The sequence below is a fragment of the Chelonia mydas genome, chromosome 2 (genome assembly GCF_015237465.2).
Source record: "Chelonia mydas isolate rCheMyd1 chromosome 2, rCheMyd1.pri.v2, whole genome shotgun sequence".
Taxonomy (NCBI): domain Eukaryota; kingdom Metazoa; phylum Chordata; order Testudines; family Cheloniidae; genus Chelonia; species Chelonia mydas.
Genome location: NC_057850.1, coordinates 152765911 through 152789143, shown reverse-complemented (window position 1 = coordinate 152789143; position 23233 = coordinate 152765911). Strand labels below are relative to the sequence as shown.

The window sequence follows — 23233 nt, the reverse complement described above, 5'->3', positions numbered from 1 at the left end:
GCCACATCCAGTTACCTGGGATTGGGAGAAGTAGATCAAGGGTTTTAGTCCATGGGAACAAAGAGACACTTATGCTGCTAACAGCCAGGGCATCAGCAATACAGGGAGAGGCTCAACTGAAGCCTCTGTGTCTCACCCACCACACACAATAATGTCAGTAGATCATATTTTACAACTTGGCCTCTGCACATTATTTTCCGTCTACTGATTAGCTGTTTATTCCAATCGTCTCTGCCCAACTTCCTCAAAGTCCCTGCTGACAAATTCACTCTCCATGCTCTTCTCCATCCTTCTGCGCCTCATCTCATCTCCCCTCCTGCTCTCTCATAGTCACACTTTTCGTACTAACTCACTCGTTAACTCTTTAATACCCTTTTCTTGCCATTCTCTATTCCCTAATAAAAACCATGTAATTAACAAGATCTGTCGATCATTACTTTGATCAGTAGGGATATTACATTCAACTTGGAGCCTTTTGCTTTGACTGCCTGCCTTCAAACATGCTAATGTTACAGGGAAACCTGCCCACCCAGGAAAAAAGGAGAAATAAAAAACAACTCACAATTAGTTTCCATATACAGTTTGAGATATGTTTTTTTCCAGGCCTTGTGCATGTAGGCTGGAATTTGTTCCCCTTAGCCTGCGAGTTCTCTCCCCTTGCCTCAGGTGTTTTATGATAATGACTCTTAGCACTCAAGCATCTGTTTACAGCTTCTAAGCTAATTTCAGGTTCTGAAATTGTTCCTGCCTTTTGTTCTGCTGTTTGATTAGTTCAGGCTACTTTATTATCTATATAGCAGTGGCTAGGACTAAGTGAAGTCTATCTTCAATTGTAGATGATGTGAAAGATTTTTATCTGTTAACCCAAAAACCAGCTTGTCTCTGATATTTTCAAGTTTTGCAGTTTCAGAGCTCTTATGAAATATTCAACATTTTCCCTTGGTTTTTGAATTCTCAGATGAAAACATGCTCTTCCATAAACTACATTTCTTTGAGGTACAAAGTATGCATCAGACATAGCCAGAACCCTCTCACACTCATCTTTGTGACGGTCTTCAGTAAAGTCAAAGGATTTAAAGATATGCTCTGCCTGCTTCCCCATCGCACAGATTAAAGAAGCTACCTGAATAGCTTTAGTTTCTTGGTGGAGGTCTGCAGCAATCTGAAATCCTGTAAAATGCTGCTTCCAGACTGTTCATTGTGAAGGCCTGTCAAAGCAGAAGCTCTGTGAGGCACTGGAGAGTGCCATACTGATGAGATCCTGCAACCTTTGTTGCTTTGTTCCCACTCTCTGAAATCTTTGTTGCTTTATTCCTTCTGTTTGTTCTCTTCTGGCACTAGTTTACTTCTGACACCTGCCATGTACTTATACATGGTAGGTTGCAAGGCTGCTACTAGAAGGTCAGGCTTCTGTATCAGATATACATTGACTAGAGAGCTTACTTCTCAGAAATACACACCAGATATGTTCACTATAAGATCCTTTAACACTCCTCGTGGCTGACAAGTATAATATGGTTCACCATTCCGTTACAATGCTAACTCAGAATTGGTGCCTTATTACTCTGGGCAGTAAACAAAGAGAGTCAATCCTGCCCTAGACAGATTATAATCCAGGATATTTAAAAACAAATAAAAGGCAGGGAGAGAAACACAACATTGCTATTGTCAGACACTTACACACACACCTACAACACTAGGATCGGGGCCCTACTTTGTAAACATGAGGTAAAGTCAACAAGAATAAAACTGCAGCAAAAAGCTCCTGTCAATAGATTAAATATCTAGATCACTGCACAATTGTACTACAATGATGAACTATTATATCCTCTTTGTCAGGAGGAGCATCAGCCTTCTTGAAGTTTATGAGTTTTTCTCGTCTGATTTCTTGTTCTACCATAAATCAAGTACTGTTTACCTGTGTGGGTATTTCACAGTATAGGTAATAATAATATAGCACTTTTCATCAATAGCTCTTAAAAAAGCTTTACGAAGGATGATCAATATCTTTATCCCCATTTTACAGACAATGAAAAAAGGCAGATAGGTGAAGCGATTTGCCCAAATTCACCCAGGTAGTTGTTGCTGTATCCACAAGACCATACGGCCTCCCTGTATTTATTAAATACATCAAAACTGTTGACACATTTTCCAAAAAGATCTGGATTTTGTTTTTGTCAGTTGCCTAGGCTTATATTCAGAAAACAGAGCATTAACTCCCATGTTACCTATGTTGAGTTTAGTTTGATTGCACATGGGCAGAGGAGTCTGCAGGATCAGGTTATTAGTTTTGTTTCAGATCTTTATTACAGGGACGCTCTCTTCCTCCTTGAGTACAGAGCACCTAACACAACGAGACCACGATCCCAAATTTAGGCTTCTGGCACTGCTCTATTCAGATCAAGGCAAAGCAAAGAGGATTTTTTGCGGCTGGTTCAAAGCCCTTGTGGGGTTGCGGGATTTGTCGTTTAAGCACAGCGTGGTTCAGCGCTGCAAGAGCCACAGGCCGGGCACACGCGGGGTCGGACGCACGCAGGGGACACTTTGAGCCAGAGAGGGGCGCTGGTCGCTGGGGGCGATGTGTCCCGAGGGACATGGGACCCGGCTGGGGGCGCACAGCTCCCGGCTCCAACCCGCGGGGAAAGGGCATCGCCGGGCCGGGCCCTGACCGCTGGGGAGGCCGCTGCGGCAGCGGGGCGCGAGCGCTCCCCTACCCGGCCACGAAGGCGGGACTCGCCCCCCCAGGACCCGAGCGGGCCGGACCGGGCGGGGGGGAGTGGCCGGGGCGGATCCCCAGAGACACCGGCCCGCAGCCCGCGACGCCCAGGAAAGACCCGGCCTCTGAGCCCCGCGCTCCCCGGGCGCCTCTTACTGTAGGTGACGGTCACAGTCACCGGGGTCCCGGGCGACGCCATCTCCGCCCCGCCACCGCCGCCTTCGCACGGAAGCGCCGCCACCAAGTGCTTCCGGGGCGCGCCGGAAACAGCTCTGCGGGGCAGGCGGGGAAACGGCAGAAGCCGCCGCTGGGGCCACCAGAAAGGAGTCCGCGCGCGCGCCGCCCCCATCACGGGCCCGCCTCCCTCAGGCAGCGGTGCGCTTCCGGGTCCGTCGCCGCCCCCACCAGCACAGGCAGCGCGGGGGGCTTTGCAGGAGCAGCGGCCTGGCTGGGGCCCCTGCTGCTGCAGGAGCCGGCCCAGGGCGGTCCCGGCTCTCCGGGGTGGAAATCGGGTCCTCGCCTCTTAGCGCTCAGCTCCTGACGCGTTGGCTCCCGCCTGACTCCGTTTCCGAGCGCGCGGGGCGCGCACGTACACAGGCCGCCTCACCGCCGCTTGCTGCTCGTCGGCTAATGGCCCCAGCAGCGAAGGGGAAGATGCTCTGGCCCCGCGTTCAAGGCCCCAGGACTCCTGGAAGCGAGTCCTCAGTCCTGCAACAATTCTGGGGTGTTACTGTGCACAGGGTGTCATCCTATCCACTTCAATGACACCACTCACGGGGTTAAATCTTTACAGGATTGGGGCCCCAGGGCTGATAGAGCAGGCTGTAGTTAAAGTTCAGTTGGTGCTTACCTGAGCTATGGCCTACAAATGTTAAACTTTTGTTTTCTGCACTTTTTTAGAACTGGCATCCTAAGGTTGTTGCACTCTGTGAACAGAGACCCCTTTGGTACCTTCTCTAGTAGATCTTTTTGTATTTTGTCAGTGCAGGGTACAGGAAACGTTCAAATAATGTGAAGTTGTAACACTGATAATTTTTCTAATCTTCATTTACAGAGTTAATACCACTGTAATAATAAAATTGGAAAAATGTCCACAAAAAGTGTAAATCAATTTTATAAAAAAGTTCTGGAGACTCACATTTTAGGGAGGCTGAGATACACCTAACTAGGAGCAAAAGGGTACCCTATGCCAACCTACAAATCAATGCAAAGAATTATGCATCTGAAAATTGAATGAGAGCCACTATAAAATTTAAATGGCAGGAATATGTAATTGTACACTTCTTTCTTTTGTTCACTGCTGCCCCAAGGAAACAGTCATGTTCATTATTAAGAGCATTTCCATTTACAGACAAGAAAAGCACTTTGGAGTATCTGCAGTATGAGTGCAAGTATGATTACACCAACAGTCAGTTTCATAGCAACTTGGGAAAAAATATGTTGACATTACTATTTTAGCACTTAAACTACAACAAATGGATAACTTTTTGAAAAACACCAAGCAACCTGATCTGTCAGCAGTCGTAGGAAATACCACACTAGATCTGACCAGCAATCCATCTAGTCCAATATCCTGTCTCCAAAAGCAGGCATTAGCAGCAACTTAACAGGAAGGTACAAGAAACCCTGCAGTTGGCATTTATAACATGTCCCCAGGAGGTTTCCTCCTAACCCCCGTAGTCAGAAATTGGTTTATGCCCTGCACCTTGGAGAGGTTAAAAACCCTCTATTTTTTTAAAATTTACTGTTAAAAATCTAACCAGAGTTTTCTTTTTCCACTAAACTAGGGCAAGCAGGGAACATTTCCCATACTGCTACTTACTTTAACGGGAAAGTGCTTTATAAATATAAGAAGGAAATGTTCATAATAAATGCATTGTATGCAGTGTTGTAGCTGTGTTGGAACCAGAATATTAGAGAGAAGATGGGAAAAGATATTTTTTATTGGACCAACTTCTTTTAGTGAGGGATACAAGCTAATGAATAGTCTCTCTCACCAACAGAAGTTGTTCCAAATAAAAATGATCTCCCCTCCCTGTCTCCATAATAAATATGGAAATTAATACAGCTGGTCAACAATGGAACAAAAATTCTGTTGAAACTGTTTTTCCATCAAAATGTTGGATGGAAATGTTGATTGCTTTTATATTTTTAGACCAACTCTAGTAATTAACTTAAAGATAAAAAGCCTGGGATTCCAATTACTAAGATGTCTCAAACAGAAGTTTGCCTTGCTCACTGTAAAAAAATTATTCTTGGGTATTTAGCTAAAAATCGTATACAATTTCAATTTAGTTTCTGATGGGTCCTCTAATGGGGGAGATGGGTTCTATGGCTTAATAGCTCTTTTCTTTCTCTAACTTATGACTTAAGTCTAAAATATATTAGAAACACTCTCCAAACAGTTCCAAAGGGCAATATTCTAAGAAACTATTTGCTTCCCCTGGCCAGACGATACTGGATTCTCATACACAGTAAACTGGAATTCGCCAACAACTAATGCAATGGGAATACAGATTTACAGTGATCCTAAAGAGATCTAATTTTTGTTGTCACTTCACAATCTGTGTAAAATATTTGATTCCACATTGAATAGTTTAAAAATATCAATTCTGTAATACAATGTTTTATTTACATTCCTTTAGGTTAAATTAACAAAAGATGATTTACATAAAATGCTGTATACAGGTCCAAAACAATCTGATCTAAAATCCAGTTTCCATCTATGTTATTTTTAACAGATTTTGAAATCTGATCATTTAAAATTCTGCTTTATACTAGGTACAGTACTTAGCTATGTTCATCACCACTTAGATTTAGGAAGGGTATGTGTACTGCAACTAATTCTTTTCTTTGCCTTCAGTTTCTCATATGAGAAGAAAATGTCACATATGTGTAGACTATTCCAGGCAACATTTCTCTAATGTACAAGTTTACTAATGGAGAGCTCTCTGTTCCCAACCAGGTAACAGTTCTGAGGCTTATTATTATTATTTATGTCTTGCTTCTTTAGCTGAAGGAAAACTTACTAGCAAGAACTAAGGTTACAAGTAAACTATTTTGTATTTTTGATTACATATGAATACGTTTACTTTTTTAAACCAAACTGTTCATTACAATTAAGGAGGAATGTGTTCTTAAAATTTATGTTGGAAAAATATCTTTATTAAGCATAAATAAGTTTCAGTTTCTGTACAGCAAACATTTGTATACTTCATTCCTGATAAAAATGGAAAACTATCTGGGCCAGACTGAAAGACAGTCTGTTACAAGACTTGGCAATACAATCTTCAGTAGAGGAGATCTGAGTTTGAGAGTACTCTCACTCTTCTGGCCAATGGGTCCAAAGAAAGGGAGATGGCCGTTTGTCTAGCAAAAAGTGGTTATAGAACAATCTATAGAGCAATAATAGAGAAAGTAGAAATGCCCCGACTCATGACAAGAGGAGAAGCACAGCAGTAGCAATGGTCTTAAAGAAATGTTATTTTAGAATTCCAAGAGGGAGATATATGAAAGGGTGGAGAAACTTGAGGATCATGACCAACCTCCAGCTTTAGACTAAGCATGTTAAGGGAGGGCCCATGCTCAAATGCTGAATGACACTGATGGAAACAAGGGACAGGTTAAAACTACGACCAAAAACACCACACAAGAGGATAAGCTACTCTATGGTATAAACTTTTATGTCAAAATGGAATACATAAGGTTAAAGATAACCTTTGTATATATTTGTTACAGTTATAATTAAGAGTTACAAATACAATATCAAGTCTCAGAACTGAAGTATTCTTAAAAATGCATCCATTGGTTATTAAATCAGTACAGTAAGTAATAAGAAAGCTATCTTACAGAAGGTAAGCAGCCACATAGCCTTAGTTTGTTTCAGAAAACAGAAATGTAATACAAATCAAATCAAGACAAAGCTCAACTATTAACAGCCACCACTATTTTTCATGTACTACTTCTTCCATAAAACACCGGATACTCAAAACCTAGTAGACTGAATGCATCCACTGAAGGAAATTGTGCCAATTTTTCTCCTCTAATAGAAAAGTCAATAGTATATCAACTTTCTTCCAAGAAAGGAAACATCACCAGCCATTCATATTGCATTTTAAGATGTAGTGATATTAAGGTTATACTGAAAAGGCAAGTTTTCCAGGATTTCAAAAACCATTTTGCTAATTTGATTTGTAAGAAGTAACTTGCCATTTCCAATGTGCTCTAAAAATGCATGTTTATGTAGCAGGGATCTGTGGCAGTCCAAATTCATCCACCAATACACCATCCTATGGAAAAAAAAGATATAGTTTAATGAATTATGTATCAGTCTTTAAGATTACTTTATAGTAGGGAGTTACAAGACCAAACAGGAGCATCAGTATTTTCTGTAGCCAACCTCACTTACTGATTTTATTATAGCCCAAAAAAGTGAAAATTGAACATCAATCAGCTGATATATGCTTACATACAAAAGCCATGTGAAAAAAAGTTGGAAAAGCATGGGAAATGCTGGTTTAGGTTTACTTGAAAAAACATGTAAAAATGCTAAGTACACTATGACAGCCCTTTCAATTAATTACAGTCAGTACCTTATGGGGAAATAGATTTTTACAGCAGAAAGACATTAGTTTGTACAATAAAGTTGGCCCCCCAAAGCATACAAGGGAAATCTATACAAGAGACTATCCTAAGCATCTCCAAACATGCTAAGCACAATTCTGCTCCACCTTTAAGGCTTTCCATTAAGCAACAGCTTTATCAGTTTCATGAGTGACTGATTAAAACAAGTTTTACTGTACATTTATTAAATGAGAGGGAAAAGGCCCACCTTGTTTTTTGCATCAGTAGGGGTGCCTTCTGGAATTGCTGGAGCAGATGCAGCTTCATCTAAATAGGAACTGTCCTCATCAACTAAAAGCTCATCACCTAAGGCATCCAGTTCTGAAATTGAATTATATTACATATGTTATAGCTATACAAGGGCTGAAGGACCGATTGATCACGGTGATGTTAAATTAAGCAAGGGATTTCTTTTGCAAGGAAAAAAAAATACATGTAAAGTAAGTTACTGGGGGATGTGTTAAGAACAAAACCAGAGCATCTGCCCTGGCAGACGTGCCATAGGGCAGCTGGAGGAACACACAAAAGGGGCCTGTGACATTCTATGCCTTGGGGGAGCACCCTGTAACCCCCATATTCCTCATTTCTATACAATCATGATCTTACATCTAAAGCATGCCTTGTAAGGTATCAGGGGAAAGGTTATGATCTGCTGAAAGTCATTTCTCTATCCATATATGTATACCATTAATGCATATGAAGTTATGAGAATTCTGTTGTATGGTTGTCACTAAAACATGCTGTAAGTTGGAGAATCAGCCACATATTAGCTCCCCAGAGGCAACAGCAAGGAAAGTAACCACCGGGCAGGGTATCAATCAACCCATCAACAACCATCGTCCCACAAGGGAGCTACAATTCAATGACTCCTGTGCATGAGACCACACTAGGGGAATTGCTCAGCCTTGCCCGGAGACTCAGCAATGCCCCCAGACATGCCTGGACTTGTGTTCTACAAGCACATGGACTGAGGATATAAAATCAAACACAGGGGGCCCATGCTTGGCCTTTCTCCCTCACTCACCTACACTGCAAGCAACAAGGACACTCTGAAGACTCCAACTGAGGGGACTGGCTCAGATTTCAAGGGTGAAATCTGTGTACCATGAACTGCAATATCCAATGGGGTGAGGAAAACCTGTTTAATCTAGTTGTTGCCCAGTATAATAAAGTTGAGAGTTTAGATTGCATGCTTACATTTTATTTTATTTTGGTAACTAACTCTGACTTTTTGCCTATCACTTAAAATCTATCTTTTGTAGTCAATAAATTTGTTTTACTGTTTATCTTTACCAGTGAGTCTGCCTAAAGAGTGTGGTAAATCTGCTCGGGATTTGCAAAGGCTGATGTGTGTCCACTTTCCATTGGTGAAGTGGTGAACCAATTAATAAATTTGCACTGCCCATCTTGAGCAGTGCAAGACAGTATATTCCTGAGGTACAGTGCTGGGGGGATTTGGCTGGTGCCTTTACCTGTGTGATTCATGAGTGGCTCTGGGAGCATTCATGCAATCTAGCTGGGTGGGAGAGTTCCACATGCGGTTTTCCTGAGTGATAACAGCACCTGGAGGGGTTTGCTGCTGGTCACTAGCAAGGCATTGAGAGACACAGCCCAGGCTAAAGAGGGTTAAGGGGGCACAGCGGTCCCACAGTCCCAGGCTGCACCCTGGGGGAATCCCATCCCAGTGGCACGGCGAGCAGGGTGAAATACACAGCTTGTTGTACTGAGCAAGATTTGCATTTTATACACTGGTGTAAAGATCTTACGTATGGTGGCTAAGGACAGTCAGGAGGAAGCTACCGGTTTGTTATTTTCTGTTTGGACGTAGGGACAGAAAAGCAGGAAAATGACTGAAAGCAGTGAAGCAATTGAAGTTGGAGCTTTTTAAGCTGCAGGTTGCAGAAAAGGAGAGGGAGAATCAAAGATTATTGGAACTGAAAGAACTGGAGATAAAGGAAAAGCGGGAGGAAAGAGAAAGGAAGCGAGAGGAAAAAGAAAGAGTGGGAGCAAAAACACCAACTGGACCTGCTAGAGAACCAGAACCCACCAACCCCAGCAATACTCATCACGCTAAAAATCCACAATTGGGACCATTTATGTCCTGCATACAATGAGGCAGATGATATTGCTGAATATCTGACCACATTTGAAAGGCTGCAGGCAGTGCATGAAATCCTTGATGCCAAGAGAGTTCCTACCCTGATTGCAAAATTAACTGGTAAAGCTCTGAATGTATCTAATGAAATGCCCATTGAGGATGCTTTAGGCTATTGTAAATTTAAAAACACTGTTTTGCAACGGCTTCAGATTAACCCTGAAACATATAGAGTTAAATTTAAGACTCTTAGGAGGGATTTTGGTATGAGTAATGGGGAACATGTGAACAAAATAGAAGATGTGATGGGAAAGTGGGTGAGGGGCAAAGGTGTTACCCAGCTTTGAGGGAATGTTTGATCTTGTGGCTCAAGAGCATTTCCTAGACATATACAAGGCTGATGTAAAGCGGTGTCGATGGGACAAAAATGTAAAGTCTGTGGATGAGATGGCATCTCTAGCTGATGCCTTTGAACAGACCCAGGCATCTATTGAAAACAAACCACTGAAAGAGGTGTTTAAAGCTGGTGGGAAGGGAAGATCCCATTTTATCCCTAGCAAGAGGATGGGAGGCTGGGTACTCACCTCCCCAAAACCATTCCTCTAACCCTCATCCCAAATCTCCTATAAAAACAGAAGAGCCCAAAAGGTGCTAACAGTGCAATTCCACTGATCATCTGAGGAATAAATGCCCTATGCTAAAAGGAAACAGGCAACTAATAGCTCATGTTAGTTCTGCTGTCCTCCATACAGAAACCCCCTAGGCAATCAAAACCTATCATACTGGTTTTGTGAGATTAGCTTCTGCAGAACCAGATATGGAGCATGTTAGGCTTGTCCAAATTAATGGCAAGGAATGCTTAGGGCAAAGGGATACAGGGGCCCAGATCTCTCTGGCTAAGCAGAGTATGGGCCATTATGTTATCTGGCCAAATGGCAGAGATTGTGGGGGTGGGCAAAAGCAGATTCCTCGTACCACTAGCTAAAATCCATGTGGCATGGGAAGGTTTGGAAAGTGTTTTGACTGTGGGGGTAATGGAACACCTTCTAGTCAACCTGCTTCTTGGTAATGATTTTTTCCGTGTAGCTCAAGTTAAAATATTTGCCTGCAGCAGGAGGGAGTTTTATGCTGGGACTCCTGAGCGAAAGGGTAAGGTTTCAGGAACTGCTGAGAGAATGGGAAAGAGTCTCCTTGATTCTCTGCAGCAGGGGGAAGCCACATGCTTCCAGGTGGGAGGCTGGTTGAGACCAGTTTCTGCACTGCAACTGGAGGCAACACCACATCAGGAAGGGATGGGGGTGTAATGCCAGCCAGGGAGAGAACTGTCCAGGTTGTTAGTTGCCAGCAAGTTGCAGCTGAACCAGAGATAGATCTAGCTCTAGGGAGCATAGATAAATGTGTCCCAGAGGAGAGCCCAAAGAAGGGGCAGGGAATCTCAGAAACCACTGAGTTGGGTGAGGATTCCCATGACTCTGTAACACGAGGAAGCCACATGCTTCCAAGTATAGGAGGGGCTGAGATTAGCTCCTTTCCAGCAGAAGGCAACATACCCTCAGGATCGGGGGCAGGAGAGGTATTGTCAATGGCTAAGGAAACTGTCCCAGTTGTTAGCTGGCAGAGTTTGCAGCTGAACGAGGGATAGACCCCTTCCTAGGGAGCACAGAGCAATGTGTCTTAGAGAGGGGCCCAGAGGAGAAAACTGGGGAAGAAATAGTGAGAGTACAGAAATGTCTCCTCACTGATCACTTGGGAGAGGATGCCCAGGACAGAATGGCTGAGTCAGCATCTGTGCACCCAGGCTGCACCCCAGGGGTCCTGTCACAGGGCCAACTGACAGAATCCCTCCACCAAATAATACTCTGAAAAGGAAAACTTATGGGACTTCACAACAAAGAGGACATGGAAACAGCGGCCCAGGATCAACAGGGATGGTGGAGCATTGTTTCTCCACTAAGCAACATCTGACAATGCAGAGGGGGTTCATATTCAGAAAGCTGAGGGAGAGGGAATCTGCTCCAATAAAGAAGCAACAACCATCTATATCTGAGCCAACAAATTACTTAACAAGACAATTAGTGATACATAAAAGCACTAGAGAGAAACTAGAATTAACCCCATGGAAAAGATTTTTTCTTCAGTAACCACAGAATTCTATAAATGTCAGTTATTTAATACATTAACTTGTGCTTTTGCCTGTGCAGCTTCTGAGTTAAAAATAATACGGCTACTGCTAATTTCGGGGGGGGGGGGGGAGAAGAAATTGTGCTCTTGCAGAAAATAACAGTACCACTGAATTTCCCTGTACTCACTAACCTGCTTCCAAATCATCTTCGTCAATCTCTGGTGTTCCATAACTACGACCCAGTGCATCCTGGATTTCACTGGCTTCTTCCATCATATCCTCCAATTGGTCTTGTATGTCCTGTAGTAGCAACAAAGAAGTTACACTTGTCCCAATTGCAGAGTTACAAGCGGATTCAACTATAACTATACACTGAAATTCAGAAGTGACTCAGAAGCTAATGATGCAGAACAAGCTCCTCTGCTGGGCGATTTTAATTTATAAATCCTGCTTGAAATTGTTATAATAGAATATTGTGTTAACTATGCATTTGGTGTAACCCTCTGGGTTCTCAGCAGTTAAAAAAAATAAAATATAAATGGACTGAAATTGAGGGAGGGTAACTGGCACCAAAATCTCTGAACGTAGCAGGTTGTTTTATACTTCTCCAGAGTGAATTTAAAAGACTTAAAAAACTAGAATCTAGTATTAGCTAGCAGAAGGAAGACATGAGGCACATACTAAAAAGCAAAACTGAACGATATTTTTTTAAATTTCATACACTGAACTCTAGGGTGGAAGTGCAGCGACCATTTTTTCCTCACTTACATTCACACCAAATGATGAAAGTCTCCTGGCATGCTTAATAGATTCTTTGCATACTAAAAACAGAAACTTCCAAGACTGCAAATGAAGCCAGTCAAAATCAATGGCAAAGCCATATTAGATGGCTGGACGTTCTAGAATGGGGTCAGAATCATCTAGAATGAGCTGAAAGGACATTTAAAGCATGAGAGATCAGAGCAGGAATGTTAGCTGTGAAACTCATGCCACTGATGAAGGGGGGAAGGCGGGATCAGAAGTAGTTGAAAGAGTGAAGTGACAGAACCAACATGGATAGGAAGAACGGGGAAATGTGATTAGATAGGATTTCACAAAACACACCAAAAACCAGCAGACTTGGGAATGGATGTTCCCATAGAAAATACAACATCTGGTCAGATATTAAAAGCCATACACAAAGTGCTCAGCCCAGTGACATTATGGGACAATCCAAAGCATTATTATATTTAATAACAGAGTTGAGAAGATGGAAGTAGTTCCACATTACGATGATTGTCTCGTTAGAAGACAATGAAGTCTTTTCCACAATTCCAAGTACAGTATTATATATCAAACTCTTGTTTTATCAATATTTTCAGTTCAGACACTTGGGTTTTTAACAATTTATAGACAAGGAAGAAGAGACCCAAAATTGAAAGCCATAGACACATTTATGTTCAGTGCTAAGGATATATCCATATTTGTAACTAACACTTATAGGGAGGCCTGGAAAGAATCAACCTCAAGTACAGAAATTTGAGGAAGCCAGAAGCTTATATGGGTGTTCTAAAGAATGAGGACTAACTTGAGTTGTGCCATGATGAAGTCAATCAATTAAAAAAAAAATACAGATTTTAGTGTAAATCTTACACTAAATGCTTATGCAGATAAGACAACAAGCCTTGCCCCCAAAGGGCTTACAATGTAGACACTGTACCTAAACAAAGAAACGGTGATAGAGTACACCAAAAAGATGATGTAGCAGTCATGTTTAGAATGTTTTAACCTTTGCACTTTTATTTTTGGGGCAAAGTCATAGTTATTTAGTAAAAAACTTCTTAGGGAAGGACTAGGCCTTATAGACCTCTTGGAATTATGTTTTCAGAAGGTACCAGGAGGAGAGGTTGGGAACATGGTGAACCGATTTGGAAGGAGGGAAATGTTAGGGGGCTTATTCCTTCACCCACTTACTTTCCTGGTCCTTCTCGCATGAACAGAGAGCAACAATACCCAAAGTCCAAAGGTGCAAACAATTCGATGTTTATTGGGGTGAACTTCCAGCAAGCATGATTCCAGTTTCCTTCCTTAGTGTCCCCCTTCCCAGCTCTGACACCACAGAGCCTTACACCTATGTCCCTGTTCCCATTCCTGCCCCTAGCCAAACATGATTCCAATTTCCCCACCCCATTCCCTGTTCCCATCCCCCCCCCCACACCCACCCACTTCCTGACTGACTGCAGACTATAAAGTAAAACTTGAGTTCTGCTTAGCTATACCTTAACCAATCATTTTACTGAAATTTAACTAACCAATCCTAACATATTGTAACATGATTATGTAACCAATTATATCCCACCACCTTAATTAGTTTACACCCAGCAAAATTAATTATACAGCAGACAGAAACAATCACAGACCCAGACAGAAATTATACAGACAAACAATAGCAAAGTGAGAACGATAATGACAAAACAATACAGAAGTGAGGATTTCACATCCCAGCTATTGATAAGTGAGTTCTTGCCAGACAGGATGCAGCAAACTAAAAGTTTCCTTTTACATCTTCTAGGCACTCCCCTTTCTCTGGGGGCGATAGGCATTATCAGGACAGGACTGTATTCTTAACAGCCCAATAGCACCTTCTTTCAATGTGACTAGTTTGGAATGTTAGGAGGTGACTGGTCGCTTCCCAGCTTATGGCTGCCTCTGCTGCTTAGCCAGAGATCTTAGCCTAAGCACAGGGCCTCAGACTGTTACAGTAAGAGAAGGCTCTTACGCCGGCAGACAGTGATTTTGATTCTCTCTTTTATACCTCTATAACTAGCCAAGTACCTAAATTCTTAGAGTATAGGCCTTTACAGACAGGCCTGAATATCTATATCCTAACAGGAAGTAACAAAGTTAACATGGAAGAACATTAGGAAACAAAAGTGGGAGGAGGACATAACCAGAGCAGATCATCATAAAGTCTGGGAGGAAAAAGTGGCTGGAGCAGAGATGTAGTTCCAGTGGGACAACTCAGTTAGATGAATTGAAAGCCAAGTGTTGGGTTGTACAGTCAGAGGAATTAAAAATCCACATGATGAGGATTAGCAGCATATAGAAAATCAGATCAGTTTCATCTTTAACAAAAGCTGTAGAGCTGCCCATTTCTGATGGAAGCAATCAGCTGTGCATTTAGCTCATTTTCACTGTTCTCTCTGGTATAGGCAATGAATGTTTAATTCCAAATAAACTGTGTGCGCACGGTAATAGCCACTATTTAGCATTTTAACAGTATATTTGGATAGCTTAGTAGTAAGCAGTACAAATGCTCACCTCAATGTGATCAATTTTGACTTGCTTGTAAGCCTTCTTCATTTCTTTCACCCCCAGTTTCATAGCATCAACCTAGAAAGAGTCAAACAAGATGCTTGTATCTACTGCAGCACTTATAAATAAAGTAAATTTGAAATGAATGTACTGATACCGTTGTCTTTGTGTCCTTCAGTGATTGGATGGTGTAATTGGCTTGTTCCATATTAAAAGACTGTTGTGACAGATTATCCCGCTGTTGTTCATACCTGTTAAAGTATTACAGTAATGTTTTAAATACAGCATTTGTATGTCATACAATTTGTAAGTAACCCTAATGAAATTCACAAGATACCTAAGAGAAACAGTACTTTTCAAACTTGGAAACAAAAACAAAAGGCAACCTCTGCTCTTTACTTATTTGTAAATAGTATTCAGTAATAGTCATTTTAATTTTGTTCTAAGGGCCCTTGAACATGACTATGTATTTATGTCTGTTACTTGATAAAGCTATTTCTGAATGCAGAATTGAACTTTTCCTTAGATGGTTGCATGCATGCCCATGTTTACACAGTTTTATATACTGTGCTTGGTTGGGATATAAATTGACAAATTTGGGATGAGTGCATTACAGGAACTCCTACTTAACGTTGTAGTTATGTTCCTGAAAAATGCTACTTTAAGCGAAACAATGTTAAGCAAATTCAATTTCCCCATAAGAATTAACGTAAATAGGGGGACTTAGATTCCAGGGACATTTTTTCACCAGACAAAAGACATTTTATTTTTATACATATACACACACATATATACACGCATGCACACACACTATAAGTTTTAAATAAACAATTTAATACTGTATACAGCAATGATGATTGTGAAGCTTAGCTGAGGTGGAGGAGTCAGAGGGTGGGATATTTCCCAGGGAATGCCTTGATGCTAAATGATGAACTAGCACTTGGCTGAGCCCTCAAGGGTTAACACATTGTTGTTAATGTAACCTCACACTCTACAAGACAGCACGAATGGCGGGAGGAGACACAATAGACCTGCAAACATCCCCTGCGGAAACTGAAGATGAACGCATGTTATCCCACTGGAGTGCACCACTCCCCAAAGTGCCGTGGTGTGTGAGAGTGAGAGTGGCACATTGCCCGTTCAAGTATGCTGACCCTACTTTAATTAGACTGCCTTTTCAAGTAGATCAGCAAGTTGAGACAGCAGCTGCTGCCAGCAAGCTCCCTCTGTCCTGAGCCCTGTCATGCCCCCCCCGCCCGGCTCTGTAGAGATGCGGTACAGGAGTGGGGGGAGGGGGACATCCTGACATCAGCACCCCTCTTTCCCTCCACCCCCTGCACAGCAAGCAGGAGGCTCCCGGGAGCAGCTCCAAGGCAGAGGGCAGGAGCAGCACATGGCAGTGGGGGGAGCTGAACTGCCCGGAAATTGATAGCCTGTTGGGCGGCTGCCACACAGGGAACTTAGGGGAGCTGCCAGCCCACCCTGGTTCCAAGCCCCCACCAGCTAGCTCCAACGGGCTGCTCTTCCTGCAAGCAGTGGACAAAGCAGGCGGCTGCCAAACAACATTATAAGGGAGCATTGCACAACTTTAAACGAGCATGTTCTCTAATAGATCAGCGACATAACAATGTTAACTGGGACGACGTTAAGTGAGGAATTACTGTACTTACTAATGGCACAGCAATATGGGCGAAACGTAGTTCACCCATAGTGCGCTCTGATTGGGTCCACCCGGAACGTTAAGAACACCAGCAAGACCCAAGGGGCTATTGATTGTGCATATAAAGAATTTACTGTGATGCTGATTCATGCATGCAAACTAGAAATGTATATAACATGCAGCAATACCTATATATAAGCAAGACAGAAACTCGAGTGTAACTTCAGTGATTTCCCAGGATTTCCCAGTCATTGTTTTAATTCCAGGTGTACAGTACTGCACGTTATATAATATTATGTGTACATTAAATACCAAACCTATTTATATATTGTTATACAAATAATGCACAGACATGCTAACACTGACATTTTTAGCTTTGATACTTCAAGATCTAAATCTGGATGTTTATAAACAGCTGGCTGCGATTTCTTCCATGATTTGTTTGCAAGAATACTCACAAGAAATGGCACAGAAATGGAAGAGGAAGTGGAAAGTGTGCCAATCCTCCCCAAACCAAACAGTATTTCACTAAATAAGGATGAAGAGACTTTGAAACTTACATTCGCTTCTGCTTTAATACTCTCAAAGCCTTCTGTTTTACCATATTCTGAAAGGGACATGACAGCCAGATGTTAGTAAAAACAAAAGGTAACAATTTAATTGCTCTGAGTTACACTATTACAATATTTAATGCATAATAATTTTTTTTTTTTTTTTTTTTTTTTTTTACTGTGAGAGGTCCTTTCTTTAAAATTATGAGAGCTGTTAAACACAGTTAACAGTCACAATGAATACTCAAAGTCAGGATTGAAATAGGCATATCTATATGTTGGTAATAATGAAACCCCATATAACTTCTGTTTAAATAAAGGAAAAACACACTGAAAAAGCAGAACATAAATAAATGGCAAATTTCTCTGGACATTACCTTTCAAAAAACATTTCAATGGTCAATATCAACCAACTAATGCTTTATAAGGTGCTATCAGTATTTCACTACATGCATGAAGAATTTCCATTCACTTTAAAACTCAAAACAAACTAAACTTTGTTAACAGTTGTTTCCTTTAGGTGTTTGCACCATTTCTCAAGTTCATGGGGTTTCCCCCCTATCCATTTCTGAAAGATTTGGAACCTCCTCCATACGCAACTGAACCAAGGAGACTGCCTGCAGACTTGACCTCAGAGCCGCAGGGGAAGGAGGAAGAGAAAGCAAGAAAAGGAACTCAGACTCCCTTCTCCCAAGGGAGCCTAATGGTTTCACAGGGATACCCATATTATACTCCTAAGTTCTTGCATTTTCTCCTTGCTTCCTCCCCTCCCCACACCACTGTTCTCCATATTTTGGTTTGCAAGCTCTACCTGAGAGAGCCTTAAAGTAAGCAAACTGGTCCCACTTTCATCTTTACCCCTAACCACACTGAGATCTCATTTGCATCTCTCAGGAAAAAAAATGACAAAGTTTACATTTAGCATTTTACTGATATTTTAATGTTTCCCATTGTAGGTGTTCAATTTAGTGAAATCTGTGACAACTATGAAAAAGAGAGACAGTGATTAGTGCAGAGGAAGACCCAATTTAACAGCGTGACTGGGTGGCCAGTGTGCTTGACCAAGCCTACCATCTCGAACAGCTTGATGTAGATATAAAAAGGAGGTAGTAAAAGTATTTGACTTTGTAGCCACATTTTTGAGTTTTACATAGAGTAGCATTATGAAAATGCAACTTTATTTCAAGACTAGCAATGGATATGGCACAGATCTGGGAAACAGCTGAGAATACAAACAAGTTTATAGTAGCCCACTCTCCCCCAAGATTGCAGGAAGCACTTGTAATGATACTTATAAGAACCTGGAGAACTGGTTATGACATTGCTCCATTACGTGAAAGACTGAAAGTGTGAGTCACTTCACCTTCTCACGTGTACACCAAATAGGATTCTTACCTTTGCAGGCCCCTCCCTCATTTTCTTCATCTGATCTTTATACTTCACCAGTTCTGCATCAAGCCTACCAATTTTCTTGTCAATTGACTCAGCTCTGCTATCCACCTTTGGTACAAGGAAGACAGACAAAATATTCATTGCTAACACTCAAGATTTTTTCCAGGCACTTGTAGTCCTTGAAGTAAAATGTGCTCACACATACAGACTTGCTGTTATACAAACTAGAATTAAAATGTCAAAAGGTTTTTGGAAAGGACAATTAGATGACAAAAGGTGGCAAAGATTCCTCCAAATAGCATTAATTAAAAAACTAGACTTTATTGACTATATGTATTCAGAGAAGTGTCTCAAAGAAAACTTACGCTTTTCATTCTGTGAATTATTACTAGAGAGGGGCACACAATCATACTACATTTTTACTCATTGGTATAACATTAAATTTGCAAATTCAATTTGTATCATAATATCTGAATATAATTAATCTGTCAACATTTTAATTCTGATGCATTTATCCTTCTGTTATATACTGTCTCTTTGTTTAGAGAAAAACGGGTCTGCCAGCTTGGAGGAGGACACTGATAATATACTGTTGCCAGAGGCATTTTCTATGCAGAGCAATTGATATCAGCTCACTCCACACTAGGAACAAAATGCCTGGTTACAGCTGGCACTGAAAGATTTACTTTAAGCTTTCCACTATGCCAGCTGCTTTACTAATAAAAAGAAAATAAATTGTACAATATTTTTAAAATATTGTACATTTATGGAGCCTTGCAACAACTCTTAAAGGGTCCTAAAGCTCTCCACAAACATCCATCTACCCAACCGTCACAAGGGTGGGAGGGCAATTATTATTTGGACAACTAGCGCGCATCATTCTGGATAACAGGATGATTGTAAATAAGACACTGATGCAGACCCTCCTAGTCTAGATTCTATGGCATACATAATTAATGTATACAGAACAGACAGAACTTCAGTTTCTACAGTGATGATGGAAAGATTCCTCCATGCACTCTGCAATGTAACTCAGATTATCTGCCTCCAAAGGACTGACCTGGCTGTATTGGGACTTAAACCTCTGAGTCCAGAGTCTTTAAATTCTATGTTTAAACCACTGATATACAAAAAAGCTTATGTGTCCAAAGTAGGAGAAAATTCTCCACATAATCTAAGGAGAATCCCAGTTAACATACACAAAGGAGAAATGGGTTTCATTATTAAACCACTTTCTTTCCTGCGCAAGTGAACGATACAAGCACAGAAGCACTGCATTTATCTCCAGAGAAAAGGCCCATGGTGAGAGCTAACAAGTTTATTCCAAAACAAAATATTAAACTTCTGTTTCTCATGACATATCTAAGATTCTAGTTATGCCTTCTTGCCCCCCAAACTAAGTATTCCGACTACTTGTCTGAAGTAAACTACTAATTTCTGTTGTTTTACCTAAAAAATTAAATTACCAAACAGGAGTAAATAATAAGAGACAACAATGTTCAATCCAATATCAACTGTCAGGAAAAAGAAAAGGGTGAAGAGTATTCTTACATTTTCAGTAACTGTTTTGGGGTGAACCCTCACTTAACTTAAAATTGAATGACCTCCCTCAATAATTTGCATTCTGTTTATCAGTATATCACAGCATAATTGAACTTGGTAAGGATTGTTATATTGTGCATTACTTGTAGTCTATGCTGCACTAGGAATTATTTTTATATTGAAAAAGGAGATGGTAATTAAGTCTTGATCAACTCTTAATAAATTGTAATCATGGTCACTAATTGTACCCTTACAGGTTTCAGAGTAGCAGCCGTGTTAGTCTGTATTCGCAAAAAGAAAAGGAGTACTTGTGGCACCTTAGAGACTAACAAATTTATTTGAGCATAAGCTTTCGTGAGCATCCGATGAAGTGAGTTGTAGCTCACAAAACCTTATGCTCAAATAAATTTGTTGGTCTCTAAGGTGCCACAAGTACTCCTTTTTTCTGTACCCTTACAGTTTATCATCCACAGACACCTTTTTAGTTGTCATACATTGCTGAGCAACTAGAAAAGAACCAACATAAACATAAAGAAACGTGAAAAGGACTGAGGCAGCAGCTAAGACTATCCATCAAATGGTGTAAAGAAGAGTGTCCAAAATTAATAATGTAATATTTAAATATTTATATGCATTAAACTAGGTAATTCTGAGAACCTCACAATGTGTACATTATCTTCATTGCTGTGCACTGCTCTCTATAGTGACACTTTGAGGCCACTTAAAAAGCCACTAGATCATCTCCTTCCTTATTATGGAATATGTTATGTACATACTAAATATTCTGTTATGCAAATGTATTGTCTTCAAGAGTGGAGAAGATTTACTGTTTAAAGAATAATTCTACAGAGTACCACTGAAAATCAGACCAAGCACTTTTAGTTAGTAAAGTAATTGCAAGGAGCATCACTCAGCAGGAAAACTTATCCCAGATACTGATCATGATCATCTCTTCCATTTGTTTATTTGTCCACTAGCATATGCAATTATCTGATTTGCACACACAGTTGATGCAACTGCATTTTATTCACAGTTGAGCGCCTAAATTCTGTTCTAATAGGCCCATCATTAGGTTGAAAAGGTAACAACCCATTGAGATGAATGGGGCAGTTTGTTTACAAGAATTGTTTCAGACTGTCTGCAGATTCCAGAAGACAGTTGTGAATTAGTTTTATAGTAGTTTCAGTTCACATTTGGAAGGTTTAATTGCCACCATAAGGGCTAAAAGTCTATTTGTTTTTAGACTTTTGCTGTTAAATCTCAAATGCTGCATAATTTAAACCTTCCAAGAACTTAGACAAATACCTCAAAGCACCATATTATTTTTCCTCATCTTTTAATTATTTAATATATAGTGGAAAGGTATGCTCCCTAAAGCAAAAGTTTGCTGGAAGATTGCATTTCATATATTTTAAGGGCCAAAAGGACCACCAGATCATGTGGTCTGATGGCCTAAATATCTTCCTAAGTGTTCCTGCAAGAATAACATTACAATAGCAGTCAGGTACTCAACTGCATGTTTAACTGCTCTATTAATACTTTTCAACTTTTACATATTTAAAGGACAATTAAACAAGCCCATCACATCTCTGTATGCCTTTACTCTGTGTTGCAGCAAGTTCGTCTGTGGCAGAGATTGTGCTAAAAACAATCCCATCATTCTTCACCAGCCTGAGGATGGTACTCATGTGACCAGGCCACCCTTTGAACTGCATGGTGTGGGCTTCCCGCTGGGCCCAGTCCAGCTTTTCCACAATGTGCAGTTTGGGACTGGCAGGCAGTGGGGAGTTATGAGAGAGCAAGAAAAGAAAGGAGGGGAGTGTGTGACAGTCCTTGGAAAGATGAACAGAGTCGGTAACAACAGAGAAAACATTGAGGTAGCAGGGCTCTGAGTGCGTCTGTCCATAGGAGTCTGAATATAGACTGGGTGGGTGGAGGGTGTGTGTGTCTCTCTCTCTCTCTCCATGTGTTGCCGCATGTTTCTCGAGGTGTCTCCTCCTCTATAGGTGTCACTGTGTGTCTGTCTTGTGCGTCTCGGGGGGGGGGGGGGGGGGTGTCAGGTGCCCTCCCGCTCTCTCCATTGGAGTCTCTCTCTCTCTCGTTGGGGGGCGGGGGTGTGTGAGGGGGGGGCTGTGTCTCAGTCTCTCTCTCTGGGGTCGCTGTGTCGGTCTCTCGGGGGGCGCCTCTCTCTCTCGGGTCGCGGTGTGTTTCTCGGGGCGTGGCTCTGCGTATGGGTGTGGCTGGCTCGGGGAAGGGGCGGGCTGGAGGGATTTTGCGTCCCCGGGGGGTGATAAGTCTCACGCAGGCCCTGATAACGCGGGGGGGGCGGGCACACTGCGCCTGGAGATGTTCCCCGCTCGCCCGGGCCAGGGCCGCCGCCTCAGAGACCCGAACACGGGGTGGGGAGGGGCGGCCCGGCTGGCCCAGGCCCCACTCACACACTCACCGTCCCGATGCAGTCGGTGAGGTTCGGCGGCGGCACTTTAGGCTTCGATTTCCCGAAGAATCGATTCATCGCGGCGGCCTCAGAACGGGACAGACACAAGCGGCGGCGGCGGCGACACCCCCAACCCGGAAACGCTCCGTCTCGTCGTCGCCGCCCCGTCCCACCCTCGCTGCCGTTCGCTCTGCGCCGGCGCTAGGGACGCCTCACCCGACAGCCAATCCGGGACGGCAGAAGGCGGGACACGTCTGGAAAAGGGCGGAAGTGACGAAGGAAACCCCCAAGCTCTGCTCTTCCGCCCAGCGGAGTGAGCCACGCAGGAGCAGCGCCTGGCCCTGGATGTGGGGGCGGGGCTAAAAGGAGCAGCTGGGAACAGAGGCACCAATCAGAGGGCCCGCTGCAGCCCGCGCCTCCGGGGGGGGGCGCCGCTCTCCGGCCCCTGGCGGCGAAATCCTCCTTCGCGGAGGGCCGGGGCCTCCGAGTTCAGCCTCCACGGACCCCACGGCAGCGCCCCGAGGCCCTGGGGCAGCTGGCAGTCCCCGCTCCGGGCGAGGGGGCTGCGAGCGCGGCTGGGCCCCTGCCACAGCCTGAAGGGGGGGCGCTTCTCCGGTCCGGGGGGTTGCTCGCGCTCTAGGATCGTGCGGGAGGCTCCAGGCATTGAAGATGACGCTTTATTTTAAGGTTTCAGACTGTCCTGTGATGAAACCTCCGGGACTACGGCTAAGCAAAATGGGCCACCCCTTCCCCGCTCCAGGGAAATGCTAAGGGTTCAAAAGTGACAGCTGACAGGAAGCA

At 42.5% G+C, this 23233-nt stretch overlaps 2 protein-coding genes across 3 annotated transcripts in view; both read right to left on the bottom strand.

Annotated features, from left to right (window-relative positions):
- Positions 1-3228, bottom strand: part of BAG1 (BAG cochaperone 1) — a 35293-nt gene extending 32065 nt beyond the window's left edge. The window contains exon 1 of one of the 2 annotated variants that reach the window (XM_037889888.2): positions 2873-3228. In XM_037889888.2, coding sequence (XP_037745816.2) covers positions 2873-3065 — 193 coding nt within the window. In that variant the 5' untranslated portion in view covers positions 3066-3228. The remainder of the gene's footprint in view (positions 1-2872) is intronic. The other variant, XM_037889887.2, reaches the window with a different exon arrangement.
- Positions 3229-5859: 2631 nt separating this feature from the next.
- On the bottom strand, positions 5860-23179 carry CHMP5 (charged multivesicular body protein 5). The gene is made up of 8 exons (XM_037889895.2): positions 22442-23179; positions 18457-18561; positions 17071-17117; positions 15008-15101; positions 14857-14928; positions 11748-11856; positions 7548-7660; positions 5860-7005 (listed from the first exon to the last, which is right to left on the bottom strand). The coding sequence occupies exons 1-8, from the start codon at positions 22508-22510 to the stop codon at positions 6955-6957; spliced, it is 660 nt and encodes a 219-aa protein (XP_037745823.1). The 5' UTR covers positions 22511-23179; the 3' UTR covers positions 5860-6954.
- Between the last annotated feature and the right edge of the window lie 54 nt (positions 23180-23233).

Excerpts from the sequence above, each read along its gene's own strand:
- CHMP5 (XM_037889895.2), bottom strand. The coding sequence starts at position 22,510 with ATGAATCGATTCTTCGGGAAATCGAAGCCTAAAGTGCCGCCGCCGAAC. Across the intron at positions 17,118-18,456 it reads TGAGGGAGGGGCCTGCAAAG|AATATGGTAAAACAGAAGGC; the intron begins GTAAGAATCCTA and ends TGTCCCTTTCAG. Across the intron at positions 7,006-7,547 it reads CTACTGATGCAAAAAACAAG|GATGGTGTATTGGTGGATGA; the intron begins GTGGGCCTTTTC and ends TTTTTTCCATAG.